General features: G+C 58.0%; 1 protein-coding gene across 3 annotated transcripts; it reads left to right on the top strand.

Annotated features, from left to right (window-relative positions):
* The first annotated feature begins 620 nt into the window (after positions 1-620).
* On the top strand, positions 621-24,261 carry ASIC1 (acid sensing ion channel subunit 1). 3 transcript variants are annotated; one of them, XM_075552975.1, is made up of 11 exons: positions 621-982; positions 1,638-1,833; positions 18,177-18,327; positions 19,073-19,200; positions 19,473-19,623; positions 20,149-20,205; positions 20,626-20,779; positions 21,184-21,275; positions 21,800-21,879; positions 21,989-22,093; positions 22,228-24,261. In XM_075552975.1, exons 1-11 carry the CDS (start codon positions 621-623, stop codon positions 22,330-22,332), a joined length of 1,581 nt encoding a protein of 526 aa, XP_075409090.1. In that variant the 3' UTR covers positions 22,333-24,261. The 3 variants fall into 3 exon arrangements, with proteins under 3 accessions (XP_075409090.1, XP_075409089.1, XP_075409091.1); XM_075552974.1 differs by lacking the exons at positions 621-982; positions 1,638-1,833 and adding an exon at positions 15,128-15,787; XM_075552976.1 differs by lacking the exons at positions 621-982; positions 1,638-1,833 and having other exon boundaries at positions 18,246-18,327; positions 19,470-19,623.
* Positions 24,262-24,355: the final 94 nt, after the last annotated feature.

The raw sequence follows: 24,355 nt of genomic DNA, 5'->3' as shown, positions 1-24,355 counted from the left end.
CAGACTGTTCTCCCCTCACACCCCCAGCCCAGGCCCCCGCCCCAAAACACACACACACAGCCTGCGCCAACATGAGGACTGGAGGCGCCCGCAGGTGAGGACCCAGCCTGGACCCCTCCCCAGATGCCCCTCACCTCCTTGGAGTGGGGGTGGGGGGAGGGTTTGGGCCCAGGTTTAGTTAATGGAGGGGAGTCCAACCCCAGACCAACATCCTTGATCAAGTGCTCTTGACCCCACGTTCCGCCCCTCGGGGAGTTTTTCTCTCCAGGATGGGTGGACATGCCTGTCCCAGGGTAACCCCACATCTGGAGGGAACTCCTGTGCCTGCCCGCCTGTGGGAACATCGGGACTTCCCTCTCTCCTCTGCTCTGGCAGAGGATGATCTTAGCCTGATCTGGCTCCCACCTCTTAGCAGGCGCCTGCATCAGGAAAGAGCCCGGCCTGGGAGTGTGTCCCTCGGTTACCACCTCTGGAAGCACCCAGCAAGGCAGTCCTGCCCCACAGGCTGGGATTCTGGATGCATTCTGAGGGGCCTCTTGGGGGGGGCAGTGGGGGGGCGGTGGCAGTGACAGACTCCCCTCATTGCCTGCCCCCACCCACCCAGGATTTCCTTGGCCAGGATGGAGCTGAAGGCCGAGGAGGAGGAGGTGGGTGGCCTCCAGCCTGTGAGCATCCAGGCCTTCGCCAGCAGCTCCACGCTGCACGGCCTGGCCCACATCTTCTCCTATGAGCGGCTGTCTCTGAAGCGGGCACTGTGGGCCCTGTGCTTCCTGGGTTCCCTGGCCGTGCTGCTCTGCGTGTGCACAGAGCGGGTGCAGTACTACTTCCACTACCACCACGTCACCAAGCTCGACGAGGTGGCCGCCTCTCAGCTCACCTTCCCTGCCGTCACACTGTGCAACCTCAACGAATTCCGCTTTAGCCAAGTCTCCAAGAATGACCTGTACCATGCAGGCGAGCTGCTGGCCCTGCTCAACAACAGGTGGGCTGCTCCCAACAGCTCCGCCCCTGGACTTGCATGCCTGCCCCCTGCCCCTCCCAGACACCCATCCAATGTACTTCTTGCCTAACCCATCAGAGATTCCAGCCAACTCTGCCTCCAGCCCTCCCCAAACCCAGCAGCCACCCTGAAAGAGTTGGGACCCTGCTACCAGATCTCTGAGCAGTCCCAGTAGCTCTGCCCCTTCCCTGGCCTGAGCTGAGAGACAGACGTCCTCACCCTCTCTGGAGTGCCATTTGTGTTCCCTCCCCAGCCACTGTGTTTTGAAGGGCTCCTCATTCCAGGGATTGGGAGGGAGGAGGGGACAGACCATCTTTAAAGTGGAACCCTTCTCTCTGCCCATTCCTCCTACCTTCTCGCCCCTGTGCTAAGATGCTCAGCAGCCGATGAAGAGACTCTTATTTTCTCAGACCCCAGATGGCAGGTCCCTGGACTTGTCCAGTTCTCTTTCCTCGACCAAGCCCAGGCCTGACTCCCCTACCCTCAGGAGAGATGCTTTAACCCAGCCTCCCCCCGCCCCCGCCCCTACCCCTGCCTGTCACCACCCATCCCCAGGTAGGCATGGGATGCTAGAGGCCACAAGGTGGCAGGAACCAGCAGTCATGCTGAGCTGTGCACTGCTCACCCTGGGCTGCAGGTATGAGATTCCGGACACACAGATGGCCGACGAGAAGCAGCTGGAGATACTGCAGGACAAGGCCAACTTCCGCAGCTTCAAGCCCAAACCCTTCAACATGCGCGAGTTCTATGACCGTGCGGGACACGACATTCGTGACATGCTGCTCTCCTGCCATTTCCGGGGGGAAGTTTGCAGCGCTGAAGACTTCAAGGTGGTGAGTGAGTGCCCTGGTATAGACCAGGCACCAGCCTAGTCCTTGGAGGAGGGGGAGAGGAGGAAACCCTGTGTCTCCCTTCAGACAGAAAAAGACATTGCCCTGCACAGGGGCACGTTTGCTCAGTGAGCATGCCTGACCTCAGCTTTGCATCCATAATGGCAGGAACCGAGTTTACAGCACACACACACACACATGCATCCCTCACAAGTCTTGCCTTCTGAGCCACGGGTGCCAGAGCTGGAGGTAAGGGTGTATTATCTGAGGCCTGGGGACCTGAAGCATCAGCACTGGGTCAGGGAGCCTGTAAGAAAAGATTTTTCCCCTACTACTATCTCAGTCCTTATAGGAGTCCTGGTGGTACAGTGATTACAAGCTGGGCTGCGATGCATGTGGTCAGTAGTTTGAAACCACCAGCTGCTCAGAAGGAGAAAGGCGGGGCTTTCTACTCTCCAGTTAAAACCGCAGGGTCTCTAACAGGGATGCTATGAGTAAGCACTGAGTTTTTGAGAGTTCCCCCATCCTCAGTCTTACTGAAGCAGAATCTGCATTTTAACAGGACCCCCGGTGAACTGAATATACAAAGCACCAGAAACACTGGGAAACAGGAGGGAAATGAAGAGCTCCCTCTTAAATAGACAGTAGTTCTTTCTGTACTGACCCACCTTCTCGTGTGTACACACACACAGAGTTTACTTAGGCTCTGCACACACACACACACATACACACACGCGCACACACCCCTCGCCATCAAGAGCCCCAGAGGCAGGCCCTAGGATGAAGATGGTGCAGGCTGCACAGTCATAGTTGAACTGAGCAGGAGGCGCCTGTCGCTTCTTAAGGTGGAGGTGTCCCACTCACACCCAGGCCCCACAGATGGGGGTGCCTCAAAGTGAACAGACCAGGGAGGGTGACGAGGAGCCTACCTTGGCATCTGATGTGTCAGGTGACACTGGGCAAGACCCACAGATTCCCAGGAAGGAGGGCTAAGAGTCAGGCAACCTCTGCCGGAAGGAGATGTGAGCTGGAGCTGCGCATGAATAACCACACAGGGGAGGGAGACATTGTAACTCCGAATGATTGCCAGGCCCGCTCTCCAGCCCATAGATGAGTCTGAGAGTGAGGCAGAATCTGCCCTATTCCCCCCATTTTATAAATGTTCTGTCCCAGACAGAGTTTGGGGGAGCTGCCCAAGTTCCCAAAGGGTGTTAGCAAGCGAGAGTCAGTATTAGAATTCCGTCTTGGTGAGGCCCCGGGCAGTGTGAACCTTTTCATTGGTAGTGCGGTTTCCCTCCCTGGGCTTAATTTGTCAGCTTCCATTGCTTTTCCAAAACCCAGCCTCCAGGGCTCTCCCCCCCTCCCTCCAATCCCACCCCTACTCCCAACTCTCCACTCTCAGGTTCTCCCTCCTCTCCCTGCTCATTCCCTTCCAAACTGGCTTGCCCCTGTCTGGTGCTTCCTGCTGTGATTGCAGGGGAGTTCCCAATCTCCTGAAGCCCTGCTTCACGGGCAGCCCTGTTTCATGGGCCTTGGCCAGTCCTACTGGACAGAGGTGACAGGGCCACCAGCTTTCCAAGCCAGGAAGATGGGGGAGGCTAGCTCAGAGGCAAGCATAATTCCTTCACATCTTGTCCTTCTTCACCCCGGCAGGCTCCTGAATTCACCAGCCATGCTCCCAAGGATAGTAGAACTATAGGTGCAGGTGGAGGTGAAAGCCCTCCACGGCCCGTCCCAAGCATACCTCCTTCTGTGTGTGTGTGGGGGGGGTGGTGGTGGCGGTGTATCATGGTAGGGGTGTGTGTGTGTGTGTGTGTGTGTGTGTGTGTGTTAGGGGAGGGAGGGAATTGCTTGACTCTGCCTAAGAGAGAGCTGAGACATAAGAGTGAGGACAGTGATGCTTGTTGCTAAGTGCTGTCTAGTCGGTTTCGACTCACAGAGACCCCACACAACAGAACACAGCAAGGCCTGATCCTGCGCTGTCTGTCCTCCTGGTCCTTGCTGTGCCTGAGCCCAGTGCTGCAACCCCCCTAGGGTTAATCCATCCCTAATGACAGATCTCCCTCTTTCTTCGCTGACCTTCTCCTTCTCCAGACACACATCTGTCTTGATGTTATGTCTGCAGTATGTAAGGTGAAGTCTTGCCGTCCCTGCTTCTGCGGCGTGCTCGGGATTAGTCTATACAATAATCCATAAAGTGTTCTCTGTGCGGCTACTATGTCCAGAGGAACTGCAAAGGGTTAACACGAAGGCGGGTTCCGTTTGTGGTGATGGAGATACTGAAATGTGATTGGCCCGTGTTGTCTGAGAGGACAAGGCTAAGTAGCCAGGTGGAGATAAGATTACTTCACAATGCTCTGAAGTTATCTGAGTTCTTCCTTGTGCTTGTGGGTGGAAAGATGAGGAGCCACATGAGCTAGCGCCCTGCAGGCTCCACTGTGGCTCTGTTCAGCTCCCAGCTGTCAGAGAAGAGCAGGTTTCCCCGGATTCTCAGTCCATGTCAGAGACTTGCCCCTGAATCTGGTTAGACCTATCTTCTCCCTCCCCCTCCGCCCTCTCTAGTTGACCTCCCTGGCCCAGCCCCTTCCATTTCAAGGACTCTACCACACCCACCAGCGGTGTGTTCCAGATGTGAGCCCTTGTCTGATATCTCAGTGCAGAAGGAAGGGTTGGCTTCCCCGTCTTCGTGGGCTCAGATTCTTCCTGCCTGGTACTGCCTGCTTCTCTCCTCTCCTTGGTCTCATCATTAGTCTCAGACTCTCTTATCCCTTGGCCTTCTTCTGCTGCATCCAGGTGTGTGCTAGCTAGGGATGTGTGTCTAGCCCCTGGGCAGAGGCGGCACAGACAGGGAGCACTTCATGGCAGTCTGGTACAGTCTGGAGAGCAGATGTTCATAACGGGGTCCACACTCTCTCTGAAAGTGTTTGCCAGACAGAGTGCTCATGCGCACCCAGACTCTTCCATAGATTCCCAAGGACACTACCCATCCAAACAACAATGACGCCCTTCCAGGGCAGAGAAGTTGTAGCTGGAGGCCCGGGTGGCTTAGGCTCCTCAGGACCTCAAGGTTTCCCAACTGGGGTCTGCAGGGCAGGGAGGTGTTTCTGAATCCCGCTCCCCACAGGACATGGCCACACGCTCACAGACTATTTGACCAGGGTCCACCCCTTTCCTGCCCCCATGTGTCTGAGTCTGCTTTGGGCAGAGGGCTTGGATGTGAGGAACCTCTGCTAAATCTGAGAGGAACTGGTTTCACAGTCCTTTGGGGGCTGAAGCAGGGGAGTATCCCCACAGCAGCCCAGCTGGGTAGGTCGCCCTCTAAGCAACCAAAAGCCCATCCAACCAAGCTGCAGACCCCCCTCTTCCGTGGTCATCTCCCTTCCCAGTGGGATGCTCGGTTTCCAGGGCAACAGGGTCCTAGGCCCCTCTCTCCCACTCCCACCTTGAGGCCAGCCAGACCAAGGTTAGGCAGGGGGTTCCCTGGAGGAGGGCTAGGGACGCAGCTGTCTGGGCGGGGGGCCGAGGGAGTGAGCACAGTCGCAGCTGGTGCCAGCCTCCAGCTGCACCTTATCAGTCCCTGGCAGTGGGAGCAGCAGATGTGGCTGGAATGCTGAGCAGCACCGAGGGGAGGGGGCTGACAGATGGTCGCCCAGCCTGCCCTCTGCCACGGCCCTCCTCCAGATGAGCCCCTGAGCCTTTGCTTTGGGGAGAATGAGGTAGGAGCTGCTGTCTGGACCCTGGCGAGGAGGCAAGACAGGGCAGAGAACGGACATCAGGGGCTGGGGGTCCCGTGGAGAGAGTAGCTCTCAGAATTTGGGGACAATCTCTCAGATAGGGGACAAGAATCCAGGGAGGGCCTACAGGCCTTGGACTGGGGAACAGGAAAGACCCAGAGTGGAAGAGGACTGAGGCCTCCGGGCACAGAAGTCCCCCTTGGACGTAATATTTCTGCCCTGTCTCCTGGCCCCCTTGGGAGGTGAACTGCTGACAGGAGAGGTGAGTGTGGGTGATCCTGGGACCTAGAGGGAAAGGGATAGAGAGGTCATCTGACACCAAGTAGAGGCAGAGAGTGGGGGTCCCAGCATGAGGGTGTCCTCATCCAGGGTCTGCTCACCCCTTCATTTCCGCCCACAGGCAAGGAGACCCCAGCAGGGGCCTCCCCAGCTAGGCAGGGAGTGGGAGCCCTGCGAGGGGAAGCTTGTCCAGAAAGCACAAAGGGTCCTGGGCCAGCCCCCCGAGGCTGGTGTCCTGTGTCAGGGAGAGCAGGGCACTCCCCAGACCTCAGAGGGGTAAGAGAGACTGAAGTGAAAGAGATTCCCTTTAGAGGAGGGAGCTCCCTTGGCCTGCTTGGATGCCCTCCTGCCTTACCCTGCCCATCTCTCATCCTGCCCCAGGGAGAGGCTGAGGTTGGGGGCAGGGAACTGGGAAGCAGACAGAGCCAGTTGCTGGGGCCCAGGGGACCCATGGTTGGGGTCTCCCTCTCCCACAAACATGTACACACATCTTTTCGGTAACTTTGCTTCCCCTCTTCCCTCCCTGTCCCTGCCACTCCTGGCTACACCTCTCTCCCAGGCTAAGAGGCTGCTCAGAGCTAATTGCTCTCCTGGCCCATTGGCTAAAGTAATAGGGAATTGATGTAAGTGTCTCTGGGGGCAGAGCCGGAGGAACGGAGGGGTGAGAGAGGGAGGATGGCTTCCAAGCTTTGGGCCTTTGTGGAAGTCTGGCCTGGGCAGGCCTCGCAGCTCCGTGAGTGGGTCAGGAAGCAGAGGGCAAGCTGTGCGGAGGGGTTGTGGACAGAACTGGCCTGTAATGGGGTTTCCATTGCCCGGAGAACCGTTTCAGCCCTGGGGGTAGTGGTGAAGGAGATGGGCTCTTAGGAAGGAGGGGCTGAGGTTGAGCCTCCCCTTATCGAGCTCCAACTAGATCCATTCCTGGAACAGACAGGACCACATCTCAGTGCCTGGCCCTGTGCCTGGTGCGGGGGTGCCAGAGTGAGTAGGGCTGGGCCTGCCCTCGGGGAGCTGAGAGTTCTGGGCAGCCTCCAGGGAGGCCCAGAGCTGGGAGGAATGAGGGTGCTTGAGAAAGGCATGATGGGGCTCCCCAGCAAAGGACTCACTGGTGGAGATGAGGAAACCAGGCCAAGCTCCCTGCCATCAAGTCGATGTCGACTCAATGCTGACTTACAGTGACCCTACAGGACACAGCAGTTTCTGAGTCCCCACTTCTTGATGGGAGTAGAAAGCCCCGTCTTTCTCCCTCTGAATGGCTGTTGGTTTTGAACTGCCAACCTCCAGGTTAACAGCCCGACGTGTAACCACTACGCCACCAGAGGACCTTTCATCCTAAGTGCGGTTCTGAATTTCCTTCTCATCTCCCCCAACCCACTTCAGTCTTTAGATAACCCATTTTCTAGAATATGCTAGCGTCTTCCCGAAGACCCCCCCCCCTGCCCCCGACCCCCAAGCTGGTGATCCAGGCCTCTTCTCTCCAGCACGATTCATCATCCTACCTTTCCTGGTGTCACCTGTCCAGGAGCCTTGGCTCTGGCTGAGAGGCAGACTTCCCGGTCCTCAGGACCATGGGTGGAGATCCTGGAAGGCAAAGGTCCCAGACTCGGTACCTGGTTCCAGTTCCAGGAAGGTTAGGCTGTGGAGCTGTGTTCTGTGTCTCAGAGGATGGAGTTGGGGCACGAGGACCCCTGGGCTCTCTTTGGGCAACGTTCTGACTGGCTCAATTTCTCAGTGTCTAGTTTCAACGTTCTATTTTGCAGTTGTTGGGGGTGGGGAGTAGGTAGCGGAGGGCAGGTTGCTAAGCACACCGTTAAATGATTCTTTATCAAAGGCCAGCCCCTCCTTCCACCTCCAGGCAGGAGACCCTCTCTAGGGTTCTCTGGCCAAGCCCATGCTTGTCCGGGTGTATGATGGCTGGCAGGGGGGGCGGGGAGGAGGGGGTGTTTAATTGTGTCAGGCCACATCTGCCTGATGGAAAATCTGAAAGTGAGCACAAGATGACTGTGTACTCGCCCTGAGGGGAGGATCCCTTGGGAAACCCTAAGGACAGGGCCTCCACCTCTGCAGATGTCCAAGGCCACTGCTAAGGCACGCTGAGACCCTTCTCTGGTGGCACCAGTTCTTGGAAAGATAAGTCTTTCCCACCCTTCACTTTGTCGCACACATGGGCACACATGCACACACACTTCCATGTGGCTGGCAGTCCTGAGGGCCTAGGGGTTTGGGCGGTGGTGCTGGGCATTGGGTGTCTCTAGCTGACGTGTGGCATCAGCATGCCTGCCCGGGAGCATCCCTGGGAGAGAGGCTCCTGCAGTGGCCTTGACAGGGACAACAGCCACCGCAGCCTGCTGGCAGACAAGCTCACTGTGTGAGCGTGTGTGTGTGTGTGTGTGTGTGCGTGTGTGTGCACGCGGGGGGGGCGATTGTGGGTGGAGGTGAAGGTGTGGAGTGGAAGTGTGTGGGTGCACATGGCCGTGGGCGACAGCGTATCTGCAGGTTAGCCTGGGACTGGGGCTCGTGCAGAGGCCCAAGTGGCACAGGGACCATCGTGGTCACTGAAGCTTTCTCCAGACACTGTCTTCCAGTCATCCCCGACCCCCCGGGGACAGAAGGGTGTCGGTGTCTTCCTTGCTGAGGAAACTGAGGCTCCGAGAGATGATGTGCCGTACCTGAGGTCACACAGGAGACAGTGACGGGCTTCAGAGATGCTAAGTGCAGCTTCTCTGTGTGTGGCTGTGGGGGCAAGAGCATGTGTCAGGGAAAGGATGTCCTGGGCTTCCCAGCTGCCCATCGTGCTCTGTGGCGAGGCAGGTCAAGACGAGGAGCAGAGGAGCCCACGGGTCCTGTCCCCAGCCTGAGCACAGGGAGCCTCTTGACTTGTCTGCCATGGCATGGCACCGGCTGCCCCCAGTCAGCCCCAGCCTTGGAAGGACGCACCCCAGGCTGGGCACCGGCACAGACTGCAAGAGCAGCAGCACTCCACAGTGGCAGCTGCACTGGCCACCCCCCCGCCCCCGCTCCCGCCCATGCGTTTCTTTCCCATCAGCATCTTCTCCCCAGTGACCACTTCAGACCGCTCTCCTCCCCTCCGACACCAGCCACCTTCCCCAGGTCCCACCCCCGCCCCCATTCCCTCGCAGCCCCCTTTGCAGGGGAAATAGAAATAGAAAGCTTCAGACTAGCTCTCCCTCTTCTGAGAAGCAAACCCAGGGGCACTGTCCTTCTTATCTAGGACACAAGCTCATCCGAGGTCTGTCCATTCCGTCCCCTTCCACTTTTTTAGGAACTTTCCTTCAAGAGTATGTTTCTTCCTGTTCTCATCAGTTGTTCCCTCCCAGGTAGAACCTTCCCACTGGCCCGGGAATGTTTTAAGGAGCCCTTGTGGCGCTGTGGGGTAACAGTGGGCTGCCAACCTCAAGGTGGCCAGTTCAAGCCCAGCAGCTGCTCCACTGGAGCACAATGAGGCTGTCTGCTCCCATTAAGACTTGCTGTCTCCAAAACCCTGCATAGGCTGGCTCGGAGTCAGAATCGAAGCAATTGCGGTGGGTTTTGCAAGTTACGATTCTTAAAATACGTGACGATTATGACAGCTGACATCTGGGAGTACTTATCACGTATGGAGGACCCCTGGCACTGCGAATGGTCTGTGCGCCACTGCCACCTGAAAGGCCCGCAGTTCAAAACCGCCTCGAGGCACCATGGGGAAAAAGGCCAGGTGATCCTCGGCCACAGAGATGGTCGTTATGGTTGGCTTCCATGACCACCGTTGTTGTGACCTGGATGTCAGCCTACTCTGGGACACGGTTGGAATCAATGGATGGTAACAGGTTATTTTTTTTGGGGGGGTGTACTATGTATCAAGTTTGGAGCTACGATAAAGAGTCACAGTCACACCTCTCTCAACCCCACCTCACCCTCCAGCGCCCACACTCTCCCATCTTATCATCTCAAGTTCTCCTGAGGGAGGGATACCTCTGTCTCTCTTTATCTCTCCCGAGCTCTACTCTACTCCAGGCTGCCTCCCCCCGCCACCCCCCAGCTGTCTCCAACAGGTTGACAGCAAAGGGATTTAGTGACCCTAAATTTGTGTGATCAAATCCAGCGAACCGTTTTTATCCATGATCTCTTAGTAGCATTCCGGTGGCTGCCTGGTGCCTCTCCCTTCAACAACTATCTTTCCGACAGTCACACTCATCCCGGCTTCCTCCTGCTTTGGGCCCTACTCTTTCTCCCTCGCTGCCAGTCCACTGCCTCCTACTCGGCCATGAAGTGTTGGCACGACTCAAGGGCCCACTCCAAGTTTTCCTCCTCCTTTCCAATCTTCTGAAGCTCAAGGAATTCTTACGATTGGTCTGTGTCTTGACATTGGTGTGTCTCACCATGTCAGAGGTTCATTGGGGTATGTTTTACAGTTGGCATAGGGATACAGTATGTCGTCAGCACCCCATTTAAGGTGACCAGATTTTAACATTGGTAAAGCGGGACACCATTGATAAAACTCATGTCCTGACAAAATAGCCACATGGCAGCAAAAAACCGTATACCCTAGCTTGTCATGCTTTCTTTCCAAAAACTGGGATTTTTTTTTTAATGCCGCAGGACGCGGGAAAAATTGTTAAAAATCAGGACTGTCCCGCCAAAAGTGGGACATCTGGTCACCTTACTTAGGTTCCTTTTGGGCCAATACAGCTCCCCCGAGAGTTCACCACTAACTCAGGCTGTGTCTCTCTTCTTTTAGTTGTGCTGAAAAAGCTAAACTCACTGTCATTAGTCCAGGCCAACTCATAGTGACAAGGTTGAACCGTCCCTAGGGCTTTCTAAGACTGTAACTCTTTACGGGAGTAGAAAGCCTCGTCTTTCTCCCTCAGAACAGCTGGTGGTTTTGAACTGCAGACCTTGTGGTTAGCAGCCCAACATGTAACCACACCACCACCAGAGGTCCTCTAAGTCTGTGGAATTCAGCCACACGGTTGTTTGTAGCGGTAGTTGGTTCTCTTTCAATGCTGCACGGTTGGTCATTGTTTGGATATGCCACAGTTTACCATTTCTTCTAGACCACTGGTTCTCAGCCTTCCTAATGCCGCCACCCTTCATACAGTTCCTCCTGTGGTGGTGACCCCCAACCATAACATTATTTTCATTGCTACTTCATCGCTGTCATTCCTAACAGTAGTCAGGAATCAGGTGACTCCTGTGAAAGGATCATTCAACCCCCCCACGCCCCCAAGGGGTCACAACCCACAGGTTGAGAACCACTGTCCTAGACATTATGTGGCTCCTAGAGTAGGCCAGTAAAGCTACTAGGAACCTTCTCGTGTGTGCAAGTAGGTGCTCTGGCTAAGTCAGAGGGCAGGGTTGTCGAGCTTCAGGGATACTGCCGACTCAGGGCCTCCTCGCTCTCTCCTTCGGCTCTTTAACTTGATCGCCTATTCTTGGGCAGCCACAGCTTCACTCACGACTTCAATTACCGTCTACACACCGACAACTGCCAAACTTATGTCTCAGCCCAGCTCTCTCCTCTTAGCATCGGTCCCAATAGCCAATTCCTCACTTTACATCCCCACTTGGACATCTCAGGGCTCCTCAGATCCAGCGTGGGCATGATCTTAGCTCCCAAATGAGTCCTGTCCTGCGCCGGTGTGCCTGAGCTGGTGAGCTACCTCCCACCCATCCGCAAATGGACCGTCCAGCTGACAGGACCTCTCCGCTCTACCTCCTAACTACCTCTCCACTCTCACTCAACCACCCCATGGTCAGCTGGGCCCCGGCAGTGGCGGTGGCTTCTCAACAGGCCTCCTGGGAAGCCCCTGCTTTTCTGGCCCATCCACCACTCAGTAGAGTGGCCCTCTGCTTTCACCGTCCCATCCCGTGGCCTCTGAGGGCCTGCTGCATGGTGCAGGGCCCGCCTGCCCTCACCACCTTGCCTCAGGGCCTTTGCATGGATTCTGTTCTCAGTTGGGAGTGTCCCCTCCCTGCCACACGCACACACAGGTCTTTGCCAAGCTACTTCTGCTCGTTCTTTAGACTGCAATTCAAGCACGCCTGCCTCAGCGGACTCTCCACGAAAGCACAGTACGTTGCTGTATTCATTGGTGCTTGCTTATCAGCATTTGTAATGAAGCGCTTTATTTTTGTGATGTGTGGGTCCCCCATTTAGACTGTCAACACCAGTCTGGCAGGGTCTGGCCCCCCGTTTGTCCTCCATGGGGTTCCTAGCACCCACTCAGCAAACACTTGAGGGGTACACGAAAGCAAGGGACGGGGGGCAGGGGGGACGAGTGACCGAATTCCTGCCCCACTGTTCACTCTTGGTGCTTCTGGGTCCTCCACTGGGAGGAGGTGGGGGGGGGAGTGAACTTACTCCTATCGGCCCGTTCCACTGGGTGCAGCCCTTCCATGGATGCTGAATGAATGAATGGGTGGGGTTCGGGAAGAAGCGTAGGGAGCCCTGGGATAGAGCAAGAAGTACTAGGTGGGAAGTGACATGGAGTAGGGCTCCCTCCTGGACAGCAGGGTCAGAGCAGAAGGGAGTTCTATGGGGTCCGCTGTGTGTGCTTGGGGGCGGGGTGTGTGCTGCCGGGCACATCCTTGTCTCCCCATGACTGTGAAAACTGTGTCCACTGGAGTTGAGATGGGGGTGATCGTTGGAGGGGTGAAGGTGGAGGAGGGCACAAGTTCCAACGTTGTTGTGTACCTTCAAAAGGCTGTGTGTCTGGGTAGGGATGTGTAGGTGTGCAGGGAGGTCTTCACGTTACCAAATTCACCATTCTCCAAGTGGGTGCTTCCCTTCCTGTCCCATGGGGACCTCTGGTAGGCTAACAGCTCCTCCAGTGGCAGTGCCCTCTAGTGGGTGCAGAATGCAAAGGCCGCCACCGGCTCTGCACATCAAGCCTCAGCTTGGGTTTGCAGGCTGGAACATCCTTCTAGAACGTGTCCGGGGAGATGTACAAGAGGTGTGCCCTGCCCTCTGGAAATCTAAGGTCTGGTAGGGAAGACAATGCTCATAGGCTGGGAAACAAGGGAGAACACAGCAGGAGTGGGTGGGGAAGCTGTCTCTGCAGGGCCTTGTCTCTGGTCACCACGGGAGGGCATGCCTCCATTCTGACTGATCTATTGCCAGCCACCAGGGCCTGGTCGCCCACTGTCCCTGTTGCTCCGTATGGCCTCAGACTCTTACTCTTTCTGTTATTCCTGCCCCGGCCCTCACAGAGCTCCTGGCCACTCACTAGCCACGAGTAAAGGGCTCTGAACCAGACTGAACCCAGGGGCAGTCTTTCCCCTGGGTGGGCACTCACTATGCCCATCAGGGTCAGGGAAGGTTTCTTGGAGGAAGTTATAGGGGGATAGGGTCTTGGGAAGCAGAACAGGTGTTTTGCAGGTGGTGTGGACCAGTTATGTGTTTGGGGCGAAGGGCTTGGTGGCCAGACTCTGCATTGGGGGTCGATTGGGGGGAGGGACTAGAGAGGAAGGGCTTTCAGCTCACAGGGTCTCCTGGGGCTTTGAGTCTTATCTGGAGGCCCTGCCAGTGAAGAAGGTCTTAGAGCAGAAGAATGCAAGGTATGGGCTGGAGGGTGGGGGGACATGGGGGTAGGGACTAGGGGGACAGAGCAGTTGGGAGAGGGTAAGAGCCCCGGAGGCCAGTGTGGGGTGAGTGTGGGCAGGCTTGGGGAGAACCGGCTCTCCGGATCTTCTTCTGGGGCCTCTGTGTCCCTGGTGGCAAAGAGAGATGGCCCTAACTTGGCCCGTTCTATTATAACCGGGTGCCTTCCCTGCCACCCCAGCACCCTCCGGGGGCTCTGTGTGTACCTGGAGGCACGAGGGAGGGTGTGTGGGAACTTTGGGCAGGAGAGGGACCCTATAGGGCTGTGGGGCAGGAGAGGAATGAAGAAACCTCAGGGGACCTGCCTGTCCAGCCACCTGACCCCTGCTCTGGCCCTGCAGAGGAAGGGTTAAGCCATTTTACCTCCCCCACCCTGACTTAGGTCACCTTCTCAGCCCTGGAGACTTGGCTGGTGGTTCAAGTTCCTCAACCAGTGACCCTGAGTAATCAGAGCCAGGGGGCCTGGGTTGGCAGGGAGGAAAATTAGGAGTGGAGGAAGCTTCAAGACCTAGGGGGTGGGGGGCAGTGAGGCTGAGGGTTTGGGGTGACCCTCGATTGAGTCCCAGAATTCCTCACCTGACCTAACGTCCCCGCCGCCCCCCCCCCCCCCCCGCCAATCTCTTCTTCTCCAATGTCAGCTTCTTCCCCACACTGGGGGAGAATTCCTCGAACCCTTCCCCTGGACTGTTGGGGTACAGGTGAGCAGGTCCTGAGCGGCAGTGGGAAGCTGCCAGGAAGCTTTTCAGCGGAAAGAGAGGAGACTGAGGAGGCCCTCCCCCTAGTGCCGGGAACAGGCCATAAATGGGTCTGTGGTCAGCGAGAAACCTCTGTTAATGGACCTGGGCCGCCCCACAAGCCATAGACAGGGCGGGGGGGGGGGGGAGTCGCCAAGGAGGGAGATGACCTAAGTGCAGCGCAGCATGGGGGAAGGGAAAGGAGGATGCAGCAGAGCTGCAGCAGAGAGCTGGGGGTCAGAGGAGGGAGGAGGGGGGCATGTGGGTATCATGGACTGGCTAGTCCCCGATGGAGAGTCAATTACAGGGGAGTTGGGGTCTGAGGGAAAATCAACTGGGATCTGGAAGGTGATTGGATGGGAATTGGCTGGGGTCACTGAGACCATCAGAGGGGGACTACAGGGTAAATGACCCACAGGAGAGTCAGGCTAATGAAATAGTTGGGGGTCATGGGTCAGGGGATCTGAGAGAGTGCCTGCAAGGTAATAGGGGGCTCTGGATCACCCAGAGGGCTAACTGGGTCAGGAGAGTCAGGGGGTCCCTGGGGTTGGGGGGAGGGAACGAATGGGGGCAGTGAGGATGTTTGGGGTGGGAGGGCACCCTGGGAATGGGCACGGAAGCCTATACTAGACCCCTCTGGCCTCCAGGTTTTCCATTCTGTGCTCAGCCCTGGCTGTCCTGCTGGAGCCTGGGCCAGGGAAGGGGCTCTGGGCCCCCTCCTCCCAGCAGCCTCCCTCTCTCTCTGCATCAATTATTCAGTAGCCAGCAGCCCGCCCTTGCTGGCAGGGCTCTGGGCCTCCTCTCCATGCCCCGCCCCAGCTGGCTGGCCGGCCACATTGCTAGCCAAGGCCCAGGTGAGGAAGGACGGCCAGCCGGACGCAGGGACCCCGCAGACACGGCCTGCCTGGGACCCCTTCCCTTTCTCCAGACCCTCACCCCTTCCCTAGGAGAAGATGCCCATCCAGATCTTCTGTTCTCTATCCTTCTCCTCTGGAGAGGAGGCCCCAGGGCCCTTGGGAGATGTTTGGGGTCCCCGCCAGCAGCAGCATCAGGATAACTGGGGGTCTGAAGAGGAGGAAGACGAGGAGAAGGACAAAGAGGTGGCAAAGGAAGCAGCCAGCGAGGGGGCGCTGCCTGTGGACTTGGTGGCTTTCGCCAACAGCTGCACCCTCCACGGTGCCAGCCATGTCTTTGTGGAGGGGGGTCCAGGGCTGAGGCAGGCCCTGTGGGCGGTGGCCTTTGTCCTGGCACTGGGTGCCTTCCTCATCCAGGTAGGCGACCGCGTTGCTTATTACCTCAGCTACCCGCACGTGACGCTGCTGGATGAGGTGGCCACCACGGAGCTAGCCTTCCCAGCGGTCACCCTGTGCAACACCAACACCGTGCGGCTGTCTCAGCTCAGCTACCCTGACCTGCTCTACCTGGCCCCCATGCTGGGGCTGGACGAAAGTGATGACCCTGGGGTGCCCCTTGCCCCCCCAGGGCCCGAGGCCTTCTCGGGGGAGCCCTTTAACCTGCACCGATTCTACAACCGCTCCTGCCACCGGCTGGAGGACATGCTGCTCTATTGTTCCTACTGCGGGGGGCCCTGTGGCCCTCACAACTTCTCGGTGGTGAGTGGGGGGGCCCATGTCCCACACAGCACCCAAGGGTGCCCACCATGGCTCCTCCTAGGGGACTGGGGACACAGCTGGCCCAGGAGCCACAGGGGCTAGACTGCCAGGCTCAGGTGCACCTCAGCGCTGCCCTCTCAACTGGACCTTGGAGATGCCTCTGTGCTGGTTAGTAGTTAGCCGCTTCTGGCTGGTGCCTTCGGGAATCCCTGACTCTCCCCAGCTGCTCCTGCCCCTCTCCAGACCGCTCAGACTCCCGGGGGGGGGGGGGGCAGGGGCCTTGCTTGCCTCTGACTCAACCTCTGATCTGTTTGGGAGGTGTACACGCCAGACTAGCCATTAGCTACTTAGCTACTTCCCCATGGATTGGACCTGGGTGGGTGCCATCTGGTCAGTGGCAGGGAGGGCAGGGCAGCAGGGGGGCAGCCCCACCTATCCCCCACTCCACCCCTTGTTGGCATGGCTGGTGGCAGCTCCCACAATAGGGCGCCCATCCTTACTGATTCTTCTTGTGTGGACTCCCCCAGGCTCCCTGTCCCCCGGTGTGTGTGTGTGTGTGTGTGTGTGTGTGTGTGTGTTTGATCGAGTGCCTGTCTGAGGAGGACAACAGGACTCCCCTAGATTCTTCTCCCACTACCTCCCCCAGGCTGGCTACACTGGGGCCCCAGTAGAGCTGACACTTCTCACCCACAGCCATCAGGTGGCAGCAGCAAACCTCCGTTCCTGAGCACAGCCCTCTATTAAAGCTCCCCAGGGTTTTCACCACCCATGTCCCAGGGGAGGTGCAAAGCTGGGGGAGGGGTGGGGCAGCCTGGAGCCTGTGGCTGGGCGCCATGAGACCTGGTCGTGGGTCCAGGCAGTTGAAGACCTCCGAGTCATCTCTCAAGCTCATCTCTGGACTTGACTCACAAAATGGGGGAGACTAGGATATTTCTAGTCAGGGGGGGGCAGGGGCGGGGGCGGGGGGAAAGATGCTGCTCTAGCAGGGGGAGGGGCAAAGCCTATTTCCTAGTTGCCCCTTGCTCACCCCACTTCCTTGGGCCTCCCCTGAAACTGGCTCTGGTTCTCTGGGCTGTGTCTGAACTCACCTTGTGTCCAGGCCCCCCACTCATACACTCTGTCTGTGGGAACTTGGGACACGGTGGGAAGCTGTGGCGACCAGACCTCGGAGCATCCATCCATAGTTTCTCTGGGTGGCGCGGTGGCAGGACTGTGGATGGGATGCACGGGGTAGGGTGGGGGGCATGGGGCCAGAGAGTGATGAGAAGGCTGCCCCAAGGCTGGGGATCCCTCAAAGCCTCAGTCCCTCCCTCTGGGCACATGTGCTAGTCGGGGGTGGGTCAGACCCAAGTGCTGCTTGAAATGGTGCTGGAGCTCGGGGCTGGTTCATGGCCTGGCACCTGGGTCGGTTTCGGGGCTCCATTGACTGTGGGACAATCAGGGGTAGAGGCTGAACATCAGGGGTAGAGGCTGCAGGGGACCAGAAGGCAGAGCTTGCTTGGGGAGTAGCTCTGGGGTAAGAGGACATGGAGTAAATTCCAGGCGAAGAGGGGAGGTGAGATGCCTGAGGAGGTCCCCTGAGCTTGGGCCTGTGGGGAAGGGTCCAAGGGGGGAGCAGGAGTCCAGAAATGATAGGTTCTTGGGAAAGGAGGCATGTGTGTCAGGGTCCCTGCAAGGGGAAAGCTGGCCCTCAGATAACTCACTGCCGTCCAGTCCTTGCCAACTCCTAGTAATCCTATAGGACAGGGTAAAACTGCCCCTGTGAGTTTCTCAGATGGTAATTCTTTTCGGAGGTGGTAAGCCTAGTCTTTCTCCCTCAGAGGACCCTGGTTTTGAACTGCTGATCTTACGGTTAGCAACCCAACACATCAGCACTACACCACCAGGGCTCCACACTCAGCTCTCAGCTAGTTCCATGGAAAGACTTGAACAGGGAGGCTGAGGCACTGGCAGCAACGGGAAATGGTTACCTTTGCCTCCAGCTGTGCATGCCTTGGAGGAAAAGCCTCCTGGCAGGATCTGTTGATCTGTCAGCAGAGCAGGGTCAGCCCCAACCTCAACCTCTCCCCAACCCTTGTATCCCATCCCACTGGCCAAACCCCTGGGATGCTCTGCACTTGGCGAAGGCACTGAGGCACAGGGGCCAGTTTCCAGGGCTTACATCAGTCAGGGCCTGCCAAGGAGGTGGGAATCAGGGGGCCTGCAAGGAGGTGGGAATCGGGGAGAAGAGGTACGTGGAGACAGTGCTGCACACAGGAAAAATCATTTGGGGAGGGGTTTGAGGGTTCTAGTAGCTGGGGGTTGGGGTGGGGGTGCTACGTGGTAGGGAGTGCTGGCAGGACTTCAAGCTCTCCACTCTGCACCCCCACCCCCCACCCCTCACACACAGGTCTTCACAAGGTATGGAAAATGCTACACATTCAACTCAGGCCGAGATGGGCGGCCACGACTGAAGACCATGAAGGGTGGGACGGGCAACGGGCTGGAGATCATGCTCGACATTCAGCAGGACGAGTACCTGCCCGTGTGGGGAGAGACTGGTACGTCATCCTCCTCAGGGACCCCCTCTCTTGTGGCTCGAGGCTCTAGCTTCAGCCAGGACCCTCCTGGGCTCCACTGTGGGCACTGCAGCAGGCAGAGCTCAGGCCCTCCTCTCTTCCTCCCTACATCTTGCCACTTCTGTCTCCAACCCTACCTGCTATCCACACTCGCAGCTCTCTGGCTCCCCCTTCCTGGCTCAGTTACTCTCCAAGGTAACCAGCCATCCTTCTCCATCAGTGGCGGCCAATAGCTCTATAAATAACTCCTCTCTTCTCAGCCTGCCTGCTGTCTGTCTGGTCACAGGTGCCTTGGGGCAGAGAGAGAGAGGAGGGGGGGGAGAGAGAAAGAAAGAGAGAGAGATAGGGGGAAAGGGAGGGAGAGAGTCTGAGATATTGACTATCTGCAACAAAGAATGTGAACCCCCAGATGTACAACAGACTCCAGATTAGGCTAGGACTCGGGGTGTTGTTGGACACAGAAGGAGGCTAGGGTGAACTAGGACCCTATAGACCTCCCCACCCCCACCCAGTGTTTGCAGTGCTTGTTCCCAGGAAATATAGGCTGCCCAGCTCTGAAGGAGATTCAAAACTCATGCCATTGAGTCGACTGTGACTCACAATGTCCCTACAGGACAGACTGGAACTGCCCCTGGGGGTCTCTGAGGCAGTATGTCTTTGGGGGACGAGAGAGTCTGCATCTCCCCGGAGCCTGCCCCCCACCTCTCACCCTCCCGAATTCCCACAGATGAGACCTCTTTCGAGGCAGGCATCAAAGTGCAGATCCACAGTCAGGATGAGCCTCCTTTTATCGATCAGCTGGGCTTTGGCGTGGCTCCAGGCTTCCAGACCTTCGTGGCCTGCCAGGAGCAGCGGGTGAGAGGCTCACAGGGGCTGTAGAGGTGGAGGTACCTTGAGGGTGGGGTGGGCGGTCAGAAATGGGAGGGGCTCGAGAATAGGCTGGGGAGGCCACCTGGCTTGTCAGCAACATGGGTGGTCTACGAATGGACCAGGAGGCCTTGGGATCTTGGAGAGGGAGAAGGGGCAGGGCTCCAGAGCTCTGAGTCTTCTCCGAGAAGCACATCAAGGTGACTCTCGGAGCAGTCCCCCCCTCACACACACACCCAGCTCCCTGGCTCTCCCAGCAGCTCATCTACCTGCCCCCGCCCTGGGGCACCTGCAAAGCTGTTACCATGGACTTGGATTTCTTCGACTCCTACAGCATCACCGCCTGCCGCATTGACTGTGAGACGCGCTACCTGGTGGAGAATTGCAACTGCCGCATGGTACACATGCCAGGTCAGCTCACAGCGCTCTGCGCTGATCAGCTTCCTCCCAGACCGGAAGCCAGGCACCGGAAGTCAGGCCAGCTGGTTCTCCCCACCCAGTCTCTGGTCCCGTTTGCCTGACCATCTGGCCCATCTTGCTCTGACCTCAATTATTGCCTGTAGCAGGGAGGGTGGGAAAGGTCCAGGAGGGATGGATGGGGGCTGGGGCGGGATCAACTCCAGGGAAAGCTGGGAGCCGGCTAGTCCTACCTATCACCCTCTGCCAGCTTCCAACCATCAAGGCTTTTGGTACTGCCACCACTGAAACCTCACTGTCACTAATAGTGACCCCAGAGAAAGGGGGAAAACTGTCCCCTGTGAGTTTCCAAGACTATCACTCAGTATGAGAACGCAAAGCCCATCTTCCTCCCAAGGATCCGCTGGTGGTTTTGAACTGCTGACTTTATGGTTAGCAGCCCAACTCGTAATCGCTAAGCCGCCAAGAGATCTCATCCACCTCCACCCCGAGTGCACCGCTGTTCTCTCTCCTCTGTAGGGGACGCCCCATACTGCACACCAGAGCAGTACAAGGAGTGTGCAGACCCCGCGCTGGGTGAGTGCCCCTGCCCGGAACAGACAGGGGTTGGTGGGGAGGAGGGGGAGGAGCAGGTGCTGCCCGCCTGGTGCACGTGGTCTTCAGATGGCCCCTCCCTCCCACCAAGCGTCCCCCTCCCCCGTGTTTGCTTTGGCGAGGCTGGGCATAGCATCTCCAGAAGCCTACCCCCCCCAAAGGTTCGTGGGGTCACCTGGGCGGGGTTCCCCCCTCCCTCATGATCAGCACCTGGGCCGGTTTACTCTGAGGGCAGGGGGATCAAGGATAAGCTGGGAGAGGGAGGATGATGGTGGGGCACAGGGAAGGAAAAGGGATGGGGGTTGGGGAGGGGGCCTGGGGCAAAGGCCAGGTTGTGCTGTTGGGAAGGTGGTGGTAGAAGGGTGCCACTCAAGGGGCGCCTCCCGCCTGGCTGGGGCACAGACTTCCTGGTGGAGAAGGACCAGGAGTACTGCGTGTGTGAAATGCCGTGCAACCTGACCCGCTATGGCAAGGAGCTGTCCATGGTCAAGATCCCCAGCAAGGCCTCAGCCAAGTACCTGGCCAAGAAGTTCAACAAGTCTGAGCAGTACATCGGGTAAGTACGTTGCCCAGCTGGGACCTTCAGCTGGGGCGCTGGAGGGGATTGATGGGGGGCAGGGCGGGAGCAGTCAGCAAGAGGAAGTGGAGGAGAGCAGCGGGGGCATACTGGGAAGGAGGCAGAAGCTGGGGGGAAGACCCCTCTCTCCCTTGCCCTCTCCCTGCTTGCTTCTGTCTTCATCCTCATCCTCACCTCAGCATCAAGGATCCCTCACACGTCCCAGTGGGCACCACGTCTTTGTGCTGTAGCATCGCATCTAACAGCCCTGCAAAGCGGGTATCTCCCGTGAGCACCCCACGTCACAGCGGTGGAAACTGAGGTTCAGAGAGGCCTGCTGCCAGTAGGGGGTCGATATATGACTTGATTCTTGAACCCAGTCTCCCCCCACCACCCCGCTGCAGGGAGAACATTCTGGTGCTGGACATTTTCTTTGAAGTCCTCAACTATGAGACCATCGAACAGAAGAAGGCCTATGAGATTGCAGGGCTCCTGGGTGAGCGGCTGAGGGCACCTGGCCCCCTCCCAGGTCATGGCTGTGGCCAGACTTCCCACTGCGCAAAGCGGGTGCTCTGCCCTGTCATATGATGTTGTCTCCTCCCCACCCCCAGACACCATTAGGTGCCTGTCCCCAAAGCCTGCTATCCCTATGTGGGGAGGAAGGAGAGGAGGCTGAGCTTGCTCTTAGGTCAGCCTGTGGGCAACTGGACTGGGGGAGCAGCGAGGACTATTTCACAGGCCCCTGAAATCCCGCCCAGCCTTGAGAGGGCTCCAATATTTTGTAAACTAGCATTTTTTCCTCCTAAAATAATACCCGTTGGTTCATTCTAGAAAAGTAGAAGCATGCAGAGAAACGTAGGCAAAGGAAAAACAAAGCAGAAATCCGCCAGAAGCTGGCTTTGCGCTCCTTCTGTGCGAAGGTTGTCAGTCCCTGGCGCAGACGACCTCCCCACGCCCGTCCCTGACCCGGTGAGCCCTGCCAGGTCCTCCCCTCACCGACCTCCCTCCGCCCGCCTGCAGGTGACATCGGGGGCCAGATGGGGCTGTTCATCGGCGCCAGCATCCTGACAGTACTGGAACTCTTTGACTACGCCTACGAGGTGAGGGGGCGGGGCCGCGGGCGGGGCGGGGCCGCGGGGCGGGGCCTCGGGAGGTCCCGGGCCGCCCACCCCACCCTGTCCCCACCCGACCCTGTCCCCACCCGTGCAGGTCATCAAGCACAAGCTGTGCCGGCGAGGGAAGTGCCAGAAGGAAGCGAAAAGGAGCAGCGCGGACAAGGGCGTGGCCCTCAGCCTAGATGACGTCAAGAGACACGTGAGGGCACCCCCAGGGGTGGCCTAAGGCCCCACCCCTCCCCCAGCGCCCCATCTCGGGCTCCCATTGGCCCCAAGCTCCAGCACCCCCGGCGGTCCTTTGGGTGATCGGCCCGTGCCCTGTGCCTTCCTTAGAACCCGTGCGAGAGCCTCCGGGGCCATCCCGCCGGGATGACGTACGCGGCCAACATCCTACCTCACCATCCGGCCCGAGGCACGTTCGAAGACTTTACCTGCTGAGCCCGCAGGCCGATGAACCAAAGGCCTAGATGGGGAGGACCAGGAGAGCAAGGGGGACCCGTTGCCCCTATCTGCCCTGGGGACTCACCCCCAACTCCCAGGGCAGCCTCCCCCTGCTAGGCTGTCCTTTTCTCTTGTCTGTGCTGAGAAAGGAGTCTTCTCCCGGCCTCAGTCCCATTCTTTTTGTTTTTAACAAAACTCATCTAAAAGAGACTAAAAAGAGAGACGGGGCAAGGGACCTCAGGCCGCCCCCTCCGCCCCATGCTGCCTCCCCCAGCTCCTTGCCTGAACCCTCTCCTCTCCTGTCTGAGGCTCCGCCTGCATTGCTGCCTCCAGTCACCAAAGCCCCTCCCAGCGGGGGTCGAGTCCCGGGGAAGCGGGTGGGGGTTGTTCATTTTGCCCAAACCAGAGAATGTACTTGAGGGGGAGGGCTAGTGGGGGGCTTCCCCAGCCTTAAGAAACCCTCTCAGCCCAGTGACCTCCCCCAACCCCAAGGGTTTCGGGCAGGAACTAAGACCCCAGTCCCATCCCCTCACAACATGTGGAGTTCTTAGGGGGGGTTGGGTAGGAGATATCCCCCTCCCCACAAGAAGGAGAGATAGGGACAGGGTGTGGCCCTGGTGCTGTAGGCCACATCCTGATACCTACAATCTCACCCTCACCCCAGAACCATAGCTGTTGGAGAGAAATTCCAAGAGGCAGCCCCTCAGCCCCACCCTTGACCTTCCCAGAACAGATCCCGCTGGTTGGCTTCCAGCCCGGGGAGAGGGGCACTGGTGCCTAGTTCACTGGTCACTCCCCCAGGGGCCCCAGCAGAGGGCCGCATCCATAAATTTTCTTATGGAACTCCCCCAGTCCTCTTCCCCAACTCCATTTGCTTCTCAACAACCTCATCTGCATTTTCTATTTCTATATGATACAGACTCTATATTGCTATATCTCTGTATATACTTTCCCCCCAGCCTTGTCTGTTTCCACCCCATCCCTTCTTGTCTCTGAGAACCAACCCCCAAGCCCCCCTCTGTGTCTCTTTGCCCACCCCAGTCCACCCTGGCCCCGTCTCTGAATGCCTTCGCCTGTATAAAGAGTTGGACTCTCTCCCCTGGTGTTTGTACTGTGTACACACATCCCTCTGAGAAGCACAAGGAGACGACACACGCATTGTAACCTTCGCACTGTCTCGGTGGCAACATAAAGGAAGCTGTGAATCACAAGCTCTGCCTCTTTCTGGCCTCGCCCCCCCCACCTTCACCCCCTCTGACCCGGGCACCCTCTGCCCTCCCTGCAGCCTTAACATTTCTGCCCCTGCTCTGCCTACCCACTGCCCTTTGCCTGGCTGACTGCTGCCTTCCCGGAGAAGGGGTTGTTCACAGAGCCAGCTCCTACCCAGGAGACAAGGTTGCTCTGAACACCAAGGCAAGAGGAGTTCCTCCCAAGCTGGCAGCCAGAATGTGGAGCGATGAGAGAGACCTGGGGGTTGGTGACTCACAGTTAGGGGTGGTGGGATGCTGACCAGCAGAAGGAGAGGCTCTCAGTCACTGGCTGCCTTTCCTTCCTCAGGCTGCCCAACCCCCTCTCCTCACCTCATCTCCAAGCCCCACGCTAGGCTTTCCTAGTGAGGTGGCATTTTGTAGTGGGAGGGAAGTGATAGACCTAGAGTTGGAGTTGAAAGCTGGGCTGGTCGTTCCCTCCCGTTCCCCTAAGTAAGGGAGGGGGCCTGAGCCCCAACCCATTCCTAGGCCTTTTCTGCCTGCTGTCTCTTGGTTGCAACCCTAGGACAGACTCTTGTGGCGTGAGCAGGTTACCTGTGTATTGGCCTGGGGCTGGAGAGTAAGGCTGGGGGCTCTTTGGGAACTCTTGGTTCCTAGGAATTGTGTAGAGAACAGAACTGCCCACAGGGAAGCAGTAGCAAGGCCAAGCAGTGTGCCACCGGATAGGAAGGAGCAGGCGGGGCTCTCTGGGTGACGCATGCCTCTGGTCTAATAAACTGGGTTTCAACCATCTCCTCTTCAGTGTTGTTCTT

Source organism: Tenrec ecaudatus, chromosome 6, assembly GCF_050624435.1.
Source record: "Tenrec ecaudatus isolate mTenEca1 chromosome 6, mTenEca1.hap1, whole genome shotgun sequence".
NCBI classification, from domain to species: Eukaryota; Metazoa; Chordata; class Mammalia; order Afrosoricida; family Tenrecidae; genus Tenrec; species Tenrec ecaudatus.
The sequence above is the reverse complement of the archived record's forward strand: the minus strand, read 5'-3'. Positions and strand labels throughout refer to the sequence as shown.